At 47.7% G+C, this 19,298-nt stretch overlaps 1 protein-coding gene across 1 annotated transcript; it reads left to right on the top strand.

Annotated features, from left to right (window-relative positions):
• The first annotated feature begins 4,866 nt into the window (after window positions 1-4,866).
• Window positions 4,867-10,994, top strand: FABP1 (fatty acid binding protein 1). The gene is made up of 4 exons (XM_053890922.1): window positions 4,867-5,004; window positions 6,634-6,806; window positions 8,898-8,990; window positions 10,869-10,994. Exons 1-4 carry the CDS (start codon window positions 4,938-4,940, stop codon window positions 10,917-10,919), a joined length of 384 nt encoding a protein of 127 aa, XP_053746897.1. The 5' UTR covers window positions 4,867-4,937; the 3' UTR covers window positions 10,920-10,994.
• Window positions 10,995-19,298: the final 8,304 nt, after the last annotated feature.

Genomic DNA, 19,298 nt, shown 5'->3' with positions numbered 1-19,298 from the left:
CCAAGAGCACGTCTCCCCTTCTCCCATGCCTCCACACTGCTCATCCGAAGAGGGAGCATGAGAAGGGATGTCTAGTGGGAAGTCGGAAGGCATTATTGTTTGGGGGTTGAGAAATCACACATTGCTCCCATGAAGTGAGAGTCTTTTATTTTTTTTTTCTTCTTGAAAGCCACTTGAACTTTGTCATTGCAGTTAAGCTTATCTCTTCTTGTGTTTGCTTAGCTTGTGGGCAGGGGATATCATAACTCTCTCCTAATTTTATGGAAAGCTACTTACAAGTGTTAGATTTTGAAATGGCCACTAACCTTCTTGGCCCCAAGATTCACTAAAAAAAATGGGGGGTAGGGGTCAAAAGAGGCCATTGCCGATTGCCTGAGAAGGCCTTCTTTGGGATCTTGGGGAGAGAGGAGGTCCTTGCCTCATGTCTGTCAGGCTCTTTGCTCCAAAAGCTGGTAAGTCTTCGCTGTTGTGCCAGTCCATTGACCAGCCTCTGAGTGAATCATGCCCAGGTGTTGCCTGGACTGGGTAGGCAAGAAGTACAGAGGCAGGCAGAAGGGTCTGGAAAGAGTCAGCTCTCAGATACCAGAAAAGGAGTTCCTATCCCAGGCTTCCTGACAGGGCTCTGGGATGGGTGCTAACTTCCTCTAAGGAGAAAAATTCATGACCTTCCTTCCTGCTCTCCACCTTGGAGCCCAGAGAACAGCACTATGGGGTGTGTCATTTGACATCTGTGGTTAAGGGGAGTGGGTCTAGATGTAGACCCAGGTACCCTTCATCTGAGGATAGATGCTGGGCAGCCAGTGGTGGCACAAGAGACCATGGTGTAGCCAAGGCACTGCCAGGAGATCCTCCCAGATGGAACACTTAATGGCTGGGGGATGGGGGTTTAAATGGTCTCATCATTGCCATTTTCTTAGTGGTTATTTCATTGGCTTTAGACTACAGAGCTCCTATGCTCCCCACTGGTGCAAATTTTTACTGATTTACTCCTTGATAAGTGTTTGAAAAGTTCTTTGGGTAGGTGGCAGGTGAGGTGGGGTGGGTGGGGTCTCAAGCATGACTTGAATTTAGTCCAGCACTCAGTCACTATGGCCATTAGACAGACACACACTAGCTGTTAGCCAGTTGCTATTAGCCTACGTCACTCAGATGCCATCTCAGACCACATGGCACTCTGGGATTTGGATAAAATTAGATTAATTTCCCCCAAACCCCTCGCTAAGATTTCTGGGGATCCTTGGAGGGACTGTACTCCCATAGACACTCTACTCTCTGATACAGACAGTCCCTGACCTATGTTCATCTTGGGAGTTTTTGAGTTTACGATGGTGTGAAAGTGATACTCATTCAATAGAACCCGTACTTTGTGACTTTTGATGCTTTCCCAGGCTGGTGATATGCAGTACGATCGTCTCTTGTGATGCTGGGCTGCAACAAAGAGTCTTGGCTCCATCAGCCATGGGATCGCAAGAGTAAAACAATCCATACACTAACAGCCATTCTGTACCCAGGCAAACTTTTCTGTTTTTCACTTTCAGTACAGTAGTCAATAAAATACATGAGATATTCAATACTATATTATATAATAGGCTTTGTGTTAGATGATTTTGCCCAGCTGTAGGCCAATGTAAGTATCCTGAGTACATGTAAGGTGGGCTGGGCTAAGCTACAATGTTCAGTAGGTCAGGTGGATTAGACACATTTTTAGCTGACAATGGGTTTGTTGGGATGTGACACCATCATAAGTTGAGGAAGTTCTATACTGTTTCAACTCCTGGACATCAATCTGGAAATGAAGCTCAGCCCTTCATCATTTTCTATTTGCACACGTATTGATTTATGAATTATAATTTACTGAAGCATTTGAGATAGATGGGGACAGAATTAAAAAAAATGGATAAAGATTCACTTTGTGGCCAATGAGCAGCTTCAAATTCAACATTAGCTTTCCTGGAAGCCCTTAGTGCCTCACTGTCACTGGGGGTGTCTTTGTGACCCATCACCCCATACCCACTCAGTGGTTCCCCCTCCTTTTTGCCTGCTGCACTGTTCTTTCCTTTCCCTGATGTCCAGGTGGAGAAAGAAGACACAACCAAGCCTCTCCCTGGGTCCTGCACAACCCAGAAGTCCTTCCCCATCACTACCTTAGCCCTGGTTGACCACAGACCGTAGGTTTCACTCACTCTCTCCCAAGCAGCTTCTTTAGCCATTCACACACACACACACACACACACACACACACAGTTCATATCAGAGAGGAATTCTGATGCTAATTCTTAAGACACTGGATTTTTTACTTCCTTACATATACATATATAAAATAAAAAATCATTGTCCCACACGGAGGAGATTAGGGTCTTCTATGGGCACCCTCAATACAATAAGACATATATAAAGGTACATAATCAAGGTTCAGAACAAGATGAGAGGATGTGCCCGTCATCCTGTGAGCCACTCTCTCACTGCCAGCTAGGTGCAAGGGCATTTGAGGTAGCTAAAAATGCCTGTGAGTTCTGGACATACAAGCCTGCTTAGTGTTCGCCAGGGACCATCCTGACCTGTGGCCTGGAAAGCACTTTGTGTCCTGGGCACTGTTAGAGGAGGAGGGCCGAGCAGAGAGGGCAGAGTTGAGCACCTCTCTGCGCTGGAGGGAAAGGTTGACTGGTCTTAGGATCCACATGATGGCAGGCAACCAGTGCCCTCTGCACATGCCGCTCAGAAGGGAGTGATCTCTCCACAGAAGGGAGGAGGACTTTGACATTGAGCACATGGGTGGATGAGAGGACTTCTCAGGTACTTTGCCAGATCACCATGTCTCAGATTCTGGAGGTTTGGGAGAGGATGTGTGAGGGAGTTGGAAATAACAGAGACGCCTCTACTGCGGGCTGACGCACTTACATGAGTGCCGTGCTCCTCCTTAGGTTTGTCTTCCTGCGTCCTTGGCACGAACCTTCATCCACTCACCTATCCCCTGACTCATCTACAACCAGAACCTGAGGGCTGCTGGGTCTCCAGAGCAGACCCCCAGGAGCCCAGAGTTGGCAGGTGGGTAAGTGAGCATGTAGGCTTCCTGGGGATCGTGCTGCAGACGAGAACAGACAGGATCTCCTGGCAGGGGAGAGCACTTCCAGGAAACAGAGGACTCTGGCTGTGATCTCCCTGGTGCAGGCTGGAATGGCAGAGCAGATCTCTCCTGGTGCAGGAGAAGGAGAAAGAATGGGCAGGGATGGGAAGACAGTGGCTGGCCCTGGGGTCTGGGGTCACCTGTTGCCAGCCCTGTTCACCTCCTCTCACACTGGAGATTCATCTAGGCATACAAGCCCGGTTAGACAGACAGACAGACAGACACACACACACACACACACACACACACACACACACACACACACATACACACACACCCTGATCCTGGCTGCCCAGTCCCAGGGTTTCAGTGATTTGAGGGGATAATGGGCCAACCCGACTACTCCATGTTTCTTATTTTCCTTTAACAAGAAGATCCATGGCCTCATTATCCTTTGATGGTTTTTATTTGCTGACTCATCATGAATTGGACAATTGCTATGTGCCGGGTATTGGGAATACCAAGGAAGAGATGAAAAAGAATACATAGAGAAATAATCCCAGTAGGATTTGGATGATAGGTATTTGTGAAGTGCTCCAGGAGCCCAGGTGGTTTATAGAGGAGGTGAACAGGTGGAGGTGAAGGATGGGCAGAGCCTCATCGGGAAAGCAAACCCAGGCATGGGCGCCCCTGACACCTTCAGCTGTCAATATGTACAGCCCAGCACGTACTACCTGCTTTCCTTCTCCTACCTCGTCTCTGCCTAATAAAGTGCATCTCAATTTCCATACACCCCATTTCAATGGTTCCCATCTGCCCTTCAGTACGTAGTACTTTGACATCTTTTTTTTTTATTTTTTTTAAACGTTTATTTATTTTTGAGACAGAGAGAGACAGAGCATGAACGGGAGAGGGTCAGAGAGAGGGAGACACAGAATCCGAAACAGGCTCCAGGCTCTGAGCTGTCAGCACAGAGCCCAACGCAGGGCTCGAACTCACGGACCGCGAGATCATGACCTGAGCCGAAGTCGGCCGCTTAACCGACTAAGCCACCCAGGCGCCCCAGTACTTTGACATCTTTAAACGAAGACTGACGTGGACTGTGCAGAGCTTACAATTATCAAGAGGATTACCAGAATACAAAATAGCTCTAGGGGCTTATGACAACTTTGTAAAAATTAAGTTTGCGTAATGATAAAAATGGAAGAGATCATAAGGTTATGTAAATAAGATGAAGGTTTTTTGTTCCTTTTTTATTATTATTAGAGAGAGAGGGGGCACAAGTGAGTGAGGGCGGAGAGAGGGACCAAGAGAAGTGAGGCCAGAGGTAAGACTCAAGCTCACAAACCCTGAGATCGTGACCTGAACCAAAGTCAGATGCTTAATGACTGAGCCACCCAGACGCCCAATAAGGTGAAGTTCTGAGTTTAAAGGGGTTCTTTGGTATTTTTCTGTGTATCTACATCTCAACACACACGCATGTATATGCACACACTTACATACATATGCACACATACCTGTTCATGCAGGAACATATATGTGTGTACATATATGTAAGCATACATATACACACAAATTTACATTTCATGGAGGATTAGCACATTAATGTCGCAGGGACTTAGGGCTTTGCACTTGACTGACCTCCACTAATGTTTGCTGAATTAGAGCAAACCACTGCTGTGCCCATCCTGGTTTTTTTATCGTTGACCATTGCTCCTAGCAGTTAATGTTTGAACCTGGCCATAAAGGAGTCGACAGCTGCTGACCTATGGCCAACATTCGAAGCGGAAGGAGCCCCCTATAAATCAGCCCACACTGGACATCGCAGCCCACAGAGCTGCAGATCAGCTGTGGAGGGAGCCTCATCACCACCATGAACTTCTCCGGCAAGTACCAACTACAGAGCCAGGAAAACTTTGAGGCCTTCATGAAGGCAGTCGGTAAGTGCTGGGCTGGTCGCCAAGGCGGGGGGTCATGGCGATGAGGGTCTGGCCCTGCCAGGGGTAGCGAATCAGAGTCTCGATGCTGGGATGGGAGGAAAGTTTCAGGCTCTGCACAGGCCAGAGGCCATGTGGTGCATCCTTTGCAAATATTTGCGGCTTGTGCTAGTATCACTCACTGGACGAGGCTACTTCATAGGCAAGTGGAAAGCACCGAGCTAGGGGCTGATCTGGATCGAACCAATCTCTGCTGGTACCTCACTGTGTGAGCCTACTCATTCATTCATTCATTCATTCATTCATTCATTCTTCTAACATTGATTCAACTCCAATCATATGCCGTGTTGGATGGATACCAGGGAGACAGATAACAATGAGCCACATTTCCAAGTCACAGTTTACAGACAGACAAAGAGACGAGATAGATGCAACAAAGTATCCCCTGATGTGTACTGAGCACTGACTCACTGCCAGGCACCGTGCTAGGCCCTTCACATGTAATAAATCCTCACCACAAATCTCTAAGTTGGGTACTAGTATTTTTCCCATTTCACAGTCAAGACAACTGAGGCCTGAGAAGGTTAAGTGATCCTGACCAAGTTCACACAGGCAGGAGTGTCTGCCTTGGGATTTGAAGTAGAGGCTGGTTTCAGAGACCCAACTCTAATCCCCTGTGACTCCCAGAGTCATGTGCAGGAGGATGAGGTGCTCGCGGGAGGGCATGGATGGAAGGCTTGGTGGTGGTGAAGGTGAGCCTAGGCTGGGCCTTGGAAGATGAGTGAATATCCCCTAGGGGACAGGGAGAGGGGAATGTGCTCCAGGTAGCGGGAACCCTCTGAATAAAGGGTCGATGTGCCAAAGAAGGGTGCCCAGGAGGGACAGGGTGGGGAAGACAGAAGGCAGGAGAGGAGGACTGTCAGGGATAGGCAAGGGCTAGGCTCTTCTCCTATAGGGTGTCATATCATCTCTATTTCGAATCCTTTACCTGGGCCATAGGACACTCCACCCCCACTGACACTGCACGTGGACCTCAATTTGTTTAACAGTATAGATATGGCCTGAAATTTGTGAAGCTCTGTCCCAGGGTGAGGGACTCCCACTGTGCCTTCCTCAAGAGCCTCGGCAGCAGAGGCTGAGGCAGGGGTAGGGGAAGGAGGCTTTGTGGACACAACCCCAGCTTGTGAGTGTGCACCCGGCACCTTATTCGTAGCTGCTCCTCTCACTCTCAGTAGGGACCTGGCTCAGGAAACGAACCGTGTGGTCAGTCTGGGTGTGGAGAATGGCACGCTGACACTCAGAGAGCAAAGTCTGGCAGGAGGAGGGAGAGCGAGAGAGGAGGGAGAGCAAGAACCGGGGTGCTCACCAGAGGACAGGTTCTGCGGGACCCAGGAGTGTCCTCTTTACAACCCTCCTGGCAAAACAGCAGACCGCCAGGTCAGACCGAGGCAGGCCACCAAACTTTCCCTTCAGAGGTCAGCCCATGTTGCTCACAGGACTTGGTTCGTGCCTGCGTCTCTGGGGAGGGTCACGGCGCCTCCCTCCCTGCCCCGTGCCACAAAGTTTCCCTGTGACCATCGCCTGGCAATCCCCACCTCTGCTCATCTTTGAACCTCACATGGTTTCCACCAGGTCTGCCTGACGAACTCATCCAGAAGGGGAAGGACATCAAGGGGGTGTCGGAGATCGTGCAGAACGGGAAGCACTTCAAGCTCACCATCACCACGGGGTCCAAAGTGATCCAAAATGAGTTCACTTTGGGGGAGGAGTGTGAGCTGGAGACCATGACTGGGGAGAAGGTCAAGGTAGGAGGTGCCCCTTCGAGCCACCCTCTGGTTCTGGAACTTTCCTTGGAACCTGGCCGCAGAGCTTCATCCCACCAGGCTCTCACCTCACAGTCCCCACCATGGATACCTTATCTCTGAACCCACTTCTGGGCTGGGAGGCAGAAAGATAAGACAGTTCTAGGGAAGAAGCTCTAAGGAAACCCTTCCTGTTTTCCTGTGACTGTGTGGGTACTCTGACCCAAGAACCCGAGCTCTCCCATGTGGAGGATATGGGGGGACCAGTCACAAGTTCTCCCAGGCCCAGACAAGCAGGAGTCAGCAAAAAACCCTAAGCAGAGCTGTGATGTCATCCCTGAGCCCAAAGGAAACTGGCCTTGCTGAGCCTAGAGCTGCTGGTCATGGGGAGAAACTTCCTGGAGGAGGGGCTGGCAATATCAAGAATACCAGAATACCAAGACCCCAGGCAGGCCCTCAGACTGAGTCCAAGCCCCTGGCCTCAGCTACCTCATCTGTAAAATGGGCACAGACACCCTTCCCTGACTGAAGGCAGTGGGCAGGGCACCATCATTCCGCTGGGCTGTGGCTCAGGGTGTGCAGTACCCTGAGTGTAGATTATGGGAGTGGTCAGAAGGAGATGGCAGAGAAATCCAGGGGGCAGGAGGCTCCTCACTAGAGACCTCTCTTCCTCCCTGGGAAAGTCCACACACCCCAGCACAGCCAACGCCACAGAGCAGCCATCTTCACCCTTCCCCTCCAGACAACTTTATGCATCGGCCTCAGCATGCTGGCCTTTTTACCTCTTCTGATGGCCTCTTATTTCCGCTTCTCCAGATATAACATCACAGGTCAGGAAATCTGTAATAGGAAATTTTCTTGAGAGGCCCATAGTAAGGGGCAAGCCCTTATGGGTTTTACCACAGTGTCTTTTTCTTTCTTTCTTTTTTTTTTTAACGTTTATTTATTTTTGAGACAGAGAGAAACAGAGCACAAACGGGGGAGGGTCAGAGAGAGGGAGACACAGAATCTGAAACAGGCTCCAGGCTCTGAGCTGTCAGCACAAAGCCTGACGTGGGGCTCGAACTCACGGACAGCGAAATCATGACCTGAGCTGAAGTCGGCCGCTTAACCGACTGAGCCACCCAGGCGCCCCCATGGTGTCTTTTTCCAATTGTCCATCCTGGAGGCAAATTTCTAACTTTGGCCAGGGTGTTCTGTTACTTGCTGGGTTTCTGTTGCTTCCTCCTGGACGGATAAGGCTTGAAACAGAGACCACAATAGAAAACATAAACGTGCCAGAAGGAATACATACCAAAGCTAAATATGTGTTTTCCCAACTGGCCAGTAGTTGGAATTTTGCTACTACCTCTTTCCATCAGCTTGGACAATTAAGATTTTACTGATTTTATTTTAGTGCTTGTAGTCGACACCACTTCGGTGTCCTATGCTCATTTCTAGTTCACATATCATAAATTAAAAGTTTTTGGGGCCCCTGGGTGGCTCCTTCGGTTACGAGGCCGACTTCAGCTCAGGTCATGATCTCACGGTTCGTGGGTTCGAGCCCCGCGTCGGGCTCTGTGCTGACATCTCAGAGCCTGGAGCCTGCTTCGGATTCTGTGTCTCCCCCTCTCTCTGCCCCCTCCTCAGCTCGCAATCTGTCTCTGTCTCTCTCAAAAATAAAATTAAAAACGTTAAAAAAAATTTAAAAAAATAAAAGTTTGACAAAAGGAGCCCTGACATTTTCTTTAGGTTTTAAATTTTTTTCTAATTTTTATTTATTTTTGAGAGACAGAAAGAGACAGAGTGTGAGCAGGGGAGGGGCAGAGAGAGAGAGACAGAGACACAGAATCTGAAGCAGGCTCCAGGCTCTGCAAGCTGTCAGCACAGAGCCCAATGCAGGGCTTGAACCCACGGGAGATCATGACCTGAGGCTTAACCAACTGAGCCACCCAGGCTCCCCTTCTTTAGCTTTTAAATGAACCTCCCATCTTTAGAGCTGGAGAACAAGGGGGTATGCTAGGCTGAGGTTGCCTAAGCAGAGACCCTTGCAGGGGAGGAGCCAGCCTCATTAGCGAGACGTTCCTCACAGGTCATCTCTTCTGTCTCCTGCAGGCAGTGGTTCAGATGGAAGGTGACAATAAGCTGGTGACAACTTTCAAAGGCATCAAGTCTGTGACCGAACTCAATGGCGACACAATCACCAACGTAAGTTGGCCCTCTGAGCTTATGGTTCCCAGTGCTTGAGGGGAGGGGAGAGGTAGAGTGGGGAGGAGCTCTATCACCTTTCCTGTTGTCAGTCTCTGCTACCACTTACTGAGGACCCGTTATGCTCGGCACTTTACACACATTCTATCTTACCCAACAACCCTAAGTTTTCTAAGTGGGGAAACTGAGGCAACACATAGCCAGGGAATGGCAGAACTAGGGTTCCTCTGATTGGGGCCTGTCACACAGGGCCGTCCTCCACAGCTGTACCCTGCACAACCCTACAGGGAGCCACTCCCATTATAGATGGTGTAGACTTGTATTCTTATTACCATCTTGAAGTGCATGTCAGTTAACCGTCTTATTCTGACAAAACTAATGCAGTGTATTTGGATAGTTTCCCAGCAGATAGAAGTATAGTATCTTGAGGAAGGGGCGTCCTTTTTTAATTCACCCAAGACCCCCCATGTGCTGGAGGTGGGCCCCAGCTGGTGCTTCTCCACCTCTCTTGAGTTCCTTCAGTCTGCCCTTCCGTCCCCACTTTCCAGGTCGGGGTCAACCTCCCGCTCTTCCTTCTCTCCTCATTGCTGTTTTCTTTCTTCCACCCACACCCAAATGGGATGGGGGAACAAGAGGTGCTTGGTAGGACGAGCCACTGTTCGTGCATGGCCCACCTTTCTCAGTCTCCACTGGGATGTGGCCACAAGACTTGCTCACAGGCATTTACGAGGAGAATCATATTCATAGCAGCTTTGTGGCAGCTTATCAGAGTGGCACACACCAGTTGTGCAATCCTCCTTGGTGCCTGACTGTCAACCATGTCCTATCGCTGATTTGGGGGTGAATAGTACAGTGTTTCTCCTACAGTTATATTCCCATGGCTCTTCTTTGCTTTGGGGAGTAACAGAAGGCAGAACACTACCCAGGGAGTCTGTTGCACCCCTGTTCAAGTGGGAAAAATCCCTCAACTAGGGAGGGTGTGAGAGTCAGCCAGGAAACATGTGGTCCCACCCCTATTGGACACATTCACAGCACATCAGGAAGGTGCCAGAAGGAGGAAGGGAGATGAGCCTAGACTCAGTTCTGGCCAAAGTCCTTTGATAGGCTTTTTTTGTACTTTGATATGCATTTGATAGCTCCCCTAATCTTTCCCTCTGCCACGAGGGAGGCAGGCTGAGGGACTTAATAGACAGGCTGACCTGTCCAAGGTCACCCAGCTAATGAGCTATAGAACCATGGTTCAAACCTAGTTCTTTCCATTCTATTCCATTGCTGCTGAAGCTAAGGGGCTCCTCTGTAACCCTGATGACATTACCCTGTGTCATTGTCACAGACCTGTTCAAGAGAACCAGTGGGGGGCAGTGGTGGTGGGGTCGTGTGGGAGAAAGGAACGTCCCCCCAAAATTCAAAAACTGGTTAATCCAATGGTCCAATGCTTTTATATGCTTCATAGCTCTTTGGGAGGAAAATTTTGCAATACCTACTATGTTCCAGGCTATGTGCTTACGTGTGTTTCCATGCACATGTGCTCTTGGTCCTCAACATGTGTTTGGTACGTAGTAAGCAGGCACTCAATGAAACTGAGAAATTGGACTGGACTGGACCCATTTGGATGGTCTTGCCCTAACTGCCATTGATATAGAAAGGAATTCACTAAAAGGCAGGACAACTCTCCACATGAGGAAGTGAAGTGGCTAAGATCTGGCAAAGGATTTTAGAAAAGACTGCCAACCCTTCCTCTGGTCCTATAGAAAACTTCGGGTTGTTTCTCATGCTAGCATATTTGGGATGATTTTGTAGCCTTAATTACCTTTTGCAACTCCACATCAGATGAACATTTTGTGATTTTTTCTTTTTTTTTTTTTTTTTGACTTTCAGACCATGACACTGAATAACATTGTCTTCAAGAGAATCAGCAAGAGAATTTAGACAAGTCTGCATTTCATATTCTTTTACTGTGTAAAATTAATGTAATAAAATGAACTTTGTTTTAAAAAAAAAAGTCTTTTCTTCTTGATAGCCTGTCATTGATGGTGCTGAGTATCAGTGTCCACTGACCACCTATATCTTTGTAAACCTTGATCATCTGCATGTTCCATCCTGCTGGGTCAAGTCTGAAGGGTGATTCTCACCCTGAAAGCAGACCCTAGGCTGCCCACTCAAGTGACCCTACAGGGAACCCAAGATGTGGCTGGATGTGTATGGCAGCCCTGGAATGACGTTCCTGGTCATCCAGACAGGCAAGGAGCTGGAGTAAGAGGGTGTGCTGGCTGCCTGTGGGGACAGAGAACAGGAATGCTAGGCAGGCAAAGGGGAGCTATGCCTGTCAGTATGGTCACGGTGTCCCCGCCCACCAAGGGACATGAACCAAAAGACCAGGCTCTGACCCACCAAATGAACAATTCACTCTCCTGGAGAAGGGCTGACGGAGGAGCTTAGCAGGAGGCACCAGAAGTGGACAGAGGAAGGTCAGGTAGACATTCCCTCTGTGCTATGGGCAAAGGCAGAATGTGGAAAAAGGATTTCTCTGAACAGCACTTTGTATCAGGCTCTGGTAGCTGTTATAGGTTGAGTTGCACCCCGCCCCCCTAAAATTCACATGTTGAAGTCCTAACCCCCAGGACAGCAGATTGTGACCTTATTTTGAAATACAGACATTGCAAATATAATTGGTTAAGTTAAAAGGAAGTCATGCTGGAGTAAGGGGGACCCCTAATCCATTATGGCTAGTGTCCTTATGAAAGGGAGACATTTGCAGACAGAGACATCCACGCAAGGAGGATGCCACACGGAGATCAGAGTTATGCAGCCACAAGCCAAGGATGTACCAGAATCTAGGAAAGAGACCTGGAACAGATCCTTCCCTACCTCCTTCAGAGGGAACATGACCCTGTCTTCACCATGATCTCAGACTTCTGGCCTCCAGAACTGTGAGATAATACACTTCTGTTGTTTACGCTGCGCAGTCCGGGGTACTTTGAAATGGCACCCCTAGCAAGCTGATACGGTGCTCATCCCCCACATCCAAAGAACTGCCAAGCCCAGACACGTCTACCTTCATCATGTCTTTCAGCCTCAGAATGGCACCAGCCCACAGAGCACTCTCAACAAAGTTGCCTTAAATATGAATGAACCTGTCACATTTCCCACCTCCTCTCTTCCCACTTCCAGAGTTGAAACCCCGTAACTTGTAATGGGGATGGTTGCACAGGCCCTATGGCATCTCCCCACCCCCCCCCCTCAGCTACAAATCTCCACCCTACTAATAGTCCTCTTCCGTAAAAATAGCACTGATCATAAAGCTTCCTAATTCATTGCCTCTCACATAAGAGTCAAACTCCTCAACCTGCATTCATGTCTCTATATCAGGAGGCAGGAAACCTTTTCTATAAAAAGCCAGAGAGTAAATATTTTCAGCATTATGGGCCATCCAGTCCCCATCACAGCTGCCCAGTTCTGCTCCTATAGCACAAAGCAGGCCCAGGCAATACACCAACAAATGGGCATGGCTGTGTTCCAACAAAACTTTATGGACACTGACATTTAACTTTCATATCATTTCCGGGTGCCTGGGTGGCTCAGTCAGTTAAGTGTCCGACTTCAGCTCAGGTCATGATTTTGCAGTCTGTGGGCTTGAGCCCCGCGTCAGGCTCTGTGCTGACAGCTCAGAGCCCGGAGCTGCTTCAGATTCTGCGTTTACCCTCTCTCTCTGCCCCTCCCCTACTCCGTCTGTCTCTCTCTCTCTCTCTCTCTCTCTCTCTCTCACTCTGACTCTCTGTCTCTCTCTCTCAAAAATAAACATTAAAAAATTTTAATCTCATATCATTTCCATGTGACATAAAATAGCATTCTTCTCTTGATTTTTTTCTCAACCATTTAAACACAGAATACCATTCTTAGCTTGCACACCATATAGAAACAAGTGGCAGCTGGATCTGACCCATGGACTGTAGGTTGCTGACCCTTGCTTGATTATAGCCTGCCCTGCCTTATCTAGCTTCAACCCTTTCCTATAATATACATTCCAACCAAGCTAAACAATCTCTCATTGCCCTAGCAATTTAAGTGCCGCCTCCTTCAAGAAGACTTCCTGAATTGCACAGCTGAAAGTACTCTTTCCCTCCCTCTGGCATTTTATCTACACCAGTTTATTGGATGAAATTCTTCCTGCCTTGCACTACAGTATTTGACATATGTGGAGTGGGGTCTTAGAAAAAGAGGGAGCCCATAATTTGGGGAACTGAGGCACACTTAAGGAAAGAGCTTCAGAGCTTCAGTAAGAATTCAGAGGTAGGAGATACAAGAAAAATAAAAAACCCTAAAGCACACTACAATATGCCATTCACAAAAATAAGTTCTAGACGAACTAAAGAGCTAAATGAATAAATGTGAAACATTAAAAATAGACATAGTAGATAAATCAGTATATATTGACGTATAGGTGCAAAAACCATGAAAAAAAAGATTAATCCATATTACAAAGGTTTGTATGAAAAGAGACTATAAACACAGCTTCCAAAACAAGCAACCACGTGGGAGAAATTATTTGTGACTTACATAACAGAGGTTGGCACAATATAAAAACCTCTTCCAAATCAGTAAGAAGCCCGACAAGTCAATGGGAAGGTGGGGTGAGCACATTAATGGGCAATTCACAGTGTGAAACATGCTTAGTCTCAAAGTAATCAGGGAGGAGGGTTTTAAGATGAGATACCATATTACAAATTAAATTAGTAAAAAGTAAAAGGATTGATAATAAGGAGCGTTTGCAAGGATATGAGTCAAGAATGGCTCTCCCATCATTGGTAGAGATATAAATTGTGTAACAGTATCTACTAATATTTTCTAAGTTCCCTAACACCTAGCAATGCCACTCTTGTATGTCTTCCTAGAGAAGTGTTTGAACACATATATAAAAATGCCCACGAGTAAGAAAGGGCTAGATAAACTGTTGCATAGCCATACTCTGAGTTATTGAACCCATGTGGTGGCCCGTGGTCAGGCTGCATGTTGTGCTTCTCTGAGACTGATGAGGTACTCCTGGGCAACGTGAGATTGGGGGATTTGTATGTAGTGCTGGGCAGGGAGCGGGCAAGGCAGCTTCCAGAGGTGCTGTTAACCCTCACGCACTGGATGTTATCATCAGCACTGTGCACACCTCAGTCCAAGAGCTTGCACCTCTGACTGCCCTCACATATGTTCCTCTTCTCTCTGCTGCATGCCCCAACTATGCTGATTCCCTCCTGCATTCTTTTTTTTTTTCTTTTTTAATGTTTATCTATTTTTGAGAGAGAGAGAGACAGAGCATGGGCAGGGGAGGGGCAGAGAGAGAGAGGGAGACAGAGAATCTGAAGCAGACTCCAGGCTCTGAGCTGTCAGCACGGAGTCCGACATGGGGCTTGAACCCACAAGCCCTGAGATCACGACCTGAGCCGAACAAAGTCTGATGCTTAACCAACGGAGCCACCCAGGTGCCCCAGGAAAGATTTCTTTAATGGCGTTTTTAACTATTCGTTCTGCTACTCGTATGTAGCGGACCACGTTTTTATAGATTAACAACGCTACAAATGAATGTGTTTTTTTAAAGTTAAGCCAATTGCCCCGGTATAAATATTCCCACCATGGCCAATACCAAGCTATCGACGTGATGTTGATGAATGCAGAGTTTGGAAGAGATGTGCACAGTCCGCTCTCACAGGCCGGGAAGAGCTGGTTCCCACATACTGCTGCTTGCATCTACCCTCGACCTTCACTTTCCTCTTAGGGGAAGGGACCCTGGACAGCACCATGGCCAGAGTGCCCACGAAGGACTTAGGATGAGCCAGGCACCATTCAGAGGGCTTTCACATTTTAAAAGTTTAATTCTCACATCAACTCTGTGTGGTAGGTAGAAATGAGGAAACTGAAGCATGGGTGAAACCACCAGTCCAAGGTCATGCTAACATTAGGAGAGCTGAGAAAGGAACGTCACTTGTCTCTGCATCCATAATCTTAAAAACCACACTATTCCCTGAAACTGCATTGTCTAATACAGCAGCCAGTAACCACGTTGGCTTTTAAAACTGAAATTAGTTGAAATTAAATAAAATTTAAAATTCAGCTCCTCACTCATACTAGACACATTGCTAGAGCTTGAAAGGTGTAGGGGCTAGGGGCTACGGTACTGCACAACACAGATATGGTATATTTTCATCATTACAGAAAGTTCTATCAGAGAGTGCTGCTCTAAACAGACTATCAGAAAGAAAGAAGCCACACATATTTGCTTGGAAATGTGGACGATTTAATGGCCTTTGTTGACTGCTATAACATAAAAACTCAAAAACACGCAGTGTTACTTGTCTCTTCTGCTCTGAGATGAGCAAAGTCATTCACTTATTCATTCATTCAACACATATTAACTGAGCACCTAGTCCCAGGGCCTGTGCCAGGTTCTGGGGATTGAAAGACAAAGAAAGGGACACAGCTCCTGCCCTCCAGGAGCTCACAATCTGATGGAGGAGGCAGACAAGGAAAAAGGCAATTATTAGTCATGAGGACAGTGCGATGGTGGGGGATTCGAGGGTGATGTGAGAGACTGAGATAGGCAGCCAGCAGAATCCAAGGCACTCAGGGAAGGCTTCACAGAAGGGGTGATTTCCTAACCGGATGTTGAAAGATGAATAGGAGTTGGCAGGTTTCAGATATTTTAGACAGAATGTTTCAAAATTCAAAGAGAGGCCCAGGAGAACATGGGTCACTCAGGGACCCAGGAGTGAGTGGGTTTGACTGGAGTCTAGGATGCAGTGGAAGCAAATAGCTAGAGCAGAAGTCAGTCTGAGGGGCAGATGTGGGGGAGGGGAGAAAGGAAAGAGAAAGAGTTTCGTTTTGGATGTGCCGAGGGTGGTGTGCCTGGACAACATTCGAGGGGGTATGTGGGGCTGGAGCTCAAGAGCAAGGTCTGGGAATACAGATTTAACACTCTCAGCCTCAAGGTGGTGATTAAACAAAAGGCCTGGCTGGGCTCATGCAGGGAGTGCGCAAAGCAAGATGAGCACGGACCAAGAATGACCAGAAGGAACAAACCCAATCCCAGGAAATACGTCAATGTTTCCGGGGCAGGTAGAGAAATGGGGTCAGGGAAGAAGAGAAACCACACCAGAGGATCATCACAAGAAGTGGTATCCAGATATCAAGGGCTGGGAATGTCAACTGGTGTAGAGAGACCAAATAATATACAGACTAAGGTACCCGCCCCCCCAGAGTCCAGCTTGGTATGAGCCATTTCAGTGGAGTTCAGGAAGCCAGCCTGCAGTGGGTTCAGGAACAAATGAGAAGTCAAGAAAGGCAGAGAAGAACTATGAGAGACAAGTCTTTTATTTTTTTAATGGTTACTTATTTATTTTGAGAGAGAGAGAGCATGCAAGTGGGAGCAGGGGCAGAGAGAGAGGAAGAGAGAGAATCCCAAGCAGGCTCCACGCTGTCAGCATAGAGCCTGATGCGGGGCTCGATCTCACAAACCATGAGATCATGACCTGAGTCAAAATCAAGGGTAGGACACTTAATTGACTGAGACACACATGTGCCCTGAGAGATAAATCCTTTAAAAAAAAGTACTCAGTGGGCTCCTGAGTTAAGTGTCTGACTCTTGATTTCTGCTCAGGTCATGATATGATCGTGAGATTGAGCCCCATGTTGGGCTCTGTCTGCACTGAGCATGGAACCTGCTTGGGATTCTCTCTCTCTCCCTCTGTCTCTGCCCCTCCCTTGCTTGCACGCTCTCTCTCAAAATAAATAAACATTAAAAAAAATACTCGGCTGTGAAGATTATGATCAAAGAGCCCTCAGCACGTTTGTTGACGGCATTGAAGAAGGCAGTGGACAGAGGAATGTCAAGGACCCATGGTGGTGAGGGAATGAAAGGTGAAGCAAGGCCCTGAGGACATCAGAGGAGAAGAAGTCCACAGCACAGGTGGAGAGTTAGCTTTGTGGGGGGAGAGGGGCTCCCGTTCCACGAGTGTGAGAAGGAGGAAAAGAAGGTCAAGCACAGACAAGACGTGCATGAATGTGGGAAGAGGATTGAGGGAGTCCCATCTTCTGGCCTCTGTTTCTCCATGAAGCAGGAGATGAGGTTCTGCTGAAAGCAGAGGACTCGAGGACAGGAGCGAAGGCCTCAAATAGCTACTGGGCAAAAGGGAGAGACAGCCAATGAAGGGCACATGAAATACTTCTGGGCTGCACCCAAAGGCCAGCTGAGGTTGGCAAGGAGTCTGTAGAAGTGTATGTTTTCAGAGAGCCACTGTTCTCCCTGACTGTTCTTAGCATCTCCAGGAGCAGCAGACAGAAAACAAGACAGCCAAATTAATCCAGGGTTGAGACTCTGCCAGGCAGAAAGGGACAACGGGCAGAAGCTTATTTGGAAGGAAGCAAAGAAAGTAGCAGGGTGAAACACTCCAGTATACATGTCATATAGTAATCTGGGGTGGAGAAAAAAGAGAGGCAAAAAGGTAGGAAGCAATGACCAGAAAGTTAAACATCAAAAATGGAGAAATTGAGGCGCCTGGCTGGCTCAGTCAGTAGAGCATGTGACTCTTGAGCTCATAGTTGTGAGTTCAAGCCCCACACTGCATATAGAGTTTACTTAAAAATAAAATAAAATAAAAATGGAGAAACTATGGTCAGGAGAGGGTGCTAATGGAAAAACTGGAAAGATATCTGTAATTGAGTAAATAAAGAATCTGTGAAGCAAGAGGATTAGATGATTTTTGTGAGGGGACATTGAAGACACCAAATTTGAGGCAGAGGGGGTGGAAAATAAGACCATGAATATGGGAGCATGACCGGCGGAATGGCAGACGACAGTGACAGAGAAGGGTAGTGGGTGGGGGGGCAGGTTTATAGGAGGCAGAAAAGCAATTATTTCAGTGTGCAGTTGGGCCCCTGGAAGAATGCTGGTGCCATCTGTAGGTCTGTTGGTATGAAGGCTTAGAAGAATGGCCAATCTTCCTGTGAAAGCTTCTAGAGAAGGGGGTATCCTTGAAGAAGAGCCAAATGCCAGACATGAATATTGTGCAAAGACGTAGCACATTCACAGAGCTTTTGGACAGTTTTTTGGAATATTTGCAGAGCCACTGGAAAGGCTAAGAGGGAGGCAGTGGGTGGTTTTGAGGATGAAAAAGTAGGAACGGAGGAACCAACACTTTAGGCAGAGATGACAAATATGGGGCCTGGTGGCACCGCTTCCAGATGGTTAGAGCTCTGGGGTCAAGGGTGGCCCCAGGTGGTATAGAAGAGTTGGTGACATTCCCCAAATGGATAGCTTTGCTCCAGGATTCCCCCAAAACATTGGTGAGAAGTTTAGGACCCCAGAAGGTAATGGGACAACTAGATTTGGCTGATCCCAAGACCCTAACTCTTGGGTGGAAACCATAGCAACCTCCCACCAGGAAATGATGACAAGTCAGTCACGTCCCCAGGGAGATCCTAACCTAGGCATGCAGAGTCCGGATTAGACTTTCCCCCTGGTGAGACTTGCAGAGGCCTCAGGGGATGGGCAGTGAGAGAAATTAAGCAGAGAAATCATAATTATTCCTTACCAGGAATAGAAATTTGCTCGGGACCTATGATGACGCCTAAGCCAGTAAAGACTATCCAGGCACATGTAACCAAATAAAACCTCCCCAAACCAATTCTGCTGAACCCATGACCATCAGGTATGTGTACTTCCAAGTTTCTCCTTCAGCTTCACCCTGCTAAGACTTCAGTCCTGGTTGACCAGTGGCCAATAAAATCTCAGATATTGTTCAAGTAGCACCCACATCACAGGGAATCAAGGCTTGACAGTGAGGATGGGTGGGGGGAGACACTCCCTCTGTGTGTTTTAGAAATAGTTTCAGAATAATACTTGGAATCCAGACTTTAAACTGAGGCCTTGAGTGGTTTGGGCAAAGCCCCACCTATTTCTGCACATTCATCTCATTCTCATATTTACTAAGAGGTTTTGGTTCTCTGAGTAGAACTCAAATGGCCCAAACATCACCCCTTCTTTATAATCCCACACTAATCTGAGGAAACTAGACATCATCCATCCTAGTCGGACAAAACCTGAGTATTCCAGACCATGAGTAAGACCAGCAGTCCCTGAGATACCTGCACAGGTGTGTCAGCAGTCACCTGAGACTCTTTGCACCTGCCACCCTCTTAGCTCAAATAACATCTCCTCCATGACACTCTTCCAAATGCGTGTGCGCACACACATGCACACATGCATGCACACACACACACACACGCACACCAGCCACATGCCCTCCACTGCACCCCCCCCCCATA

This window comes from Panthera pardus, unplaced genomic scaffold (genome assembly GCF_024362965.1).
Source record: "Panthera pardus isolate Hobbes unplaced genomic scaffold, ASM2436296v1 HiC_scaffold_26, whole genome shotgun sequence".
NCBI lineage: Eukaryota > Metazoa > Chordata > Mammalia > Carnivora > Felidae > Panthera > Panthera pardus.
The sequence above is the reverse complement of the archived record's forward strand: the minus strand, read 5'-3'. Positions and strand labels throughout refer to the sequence as shown.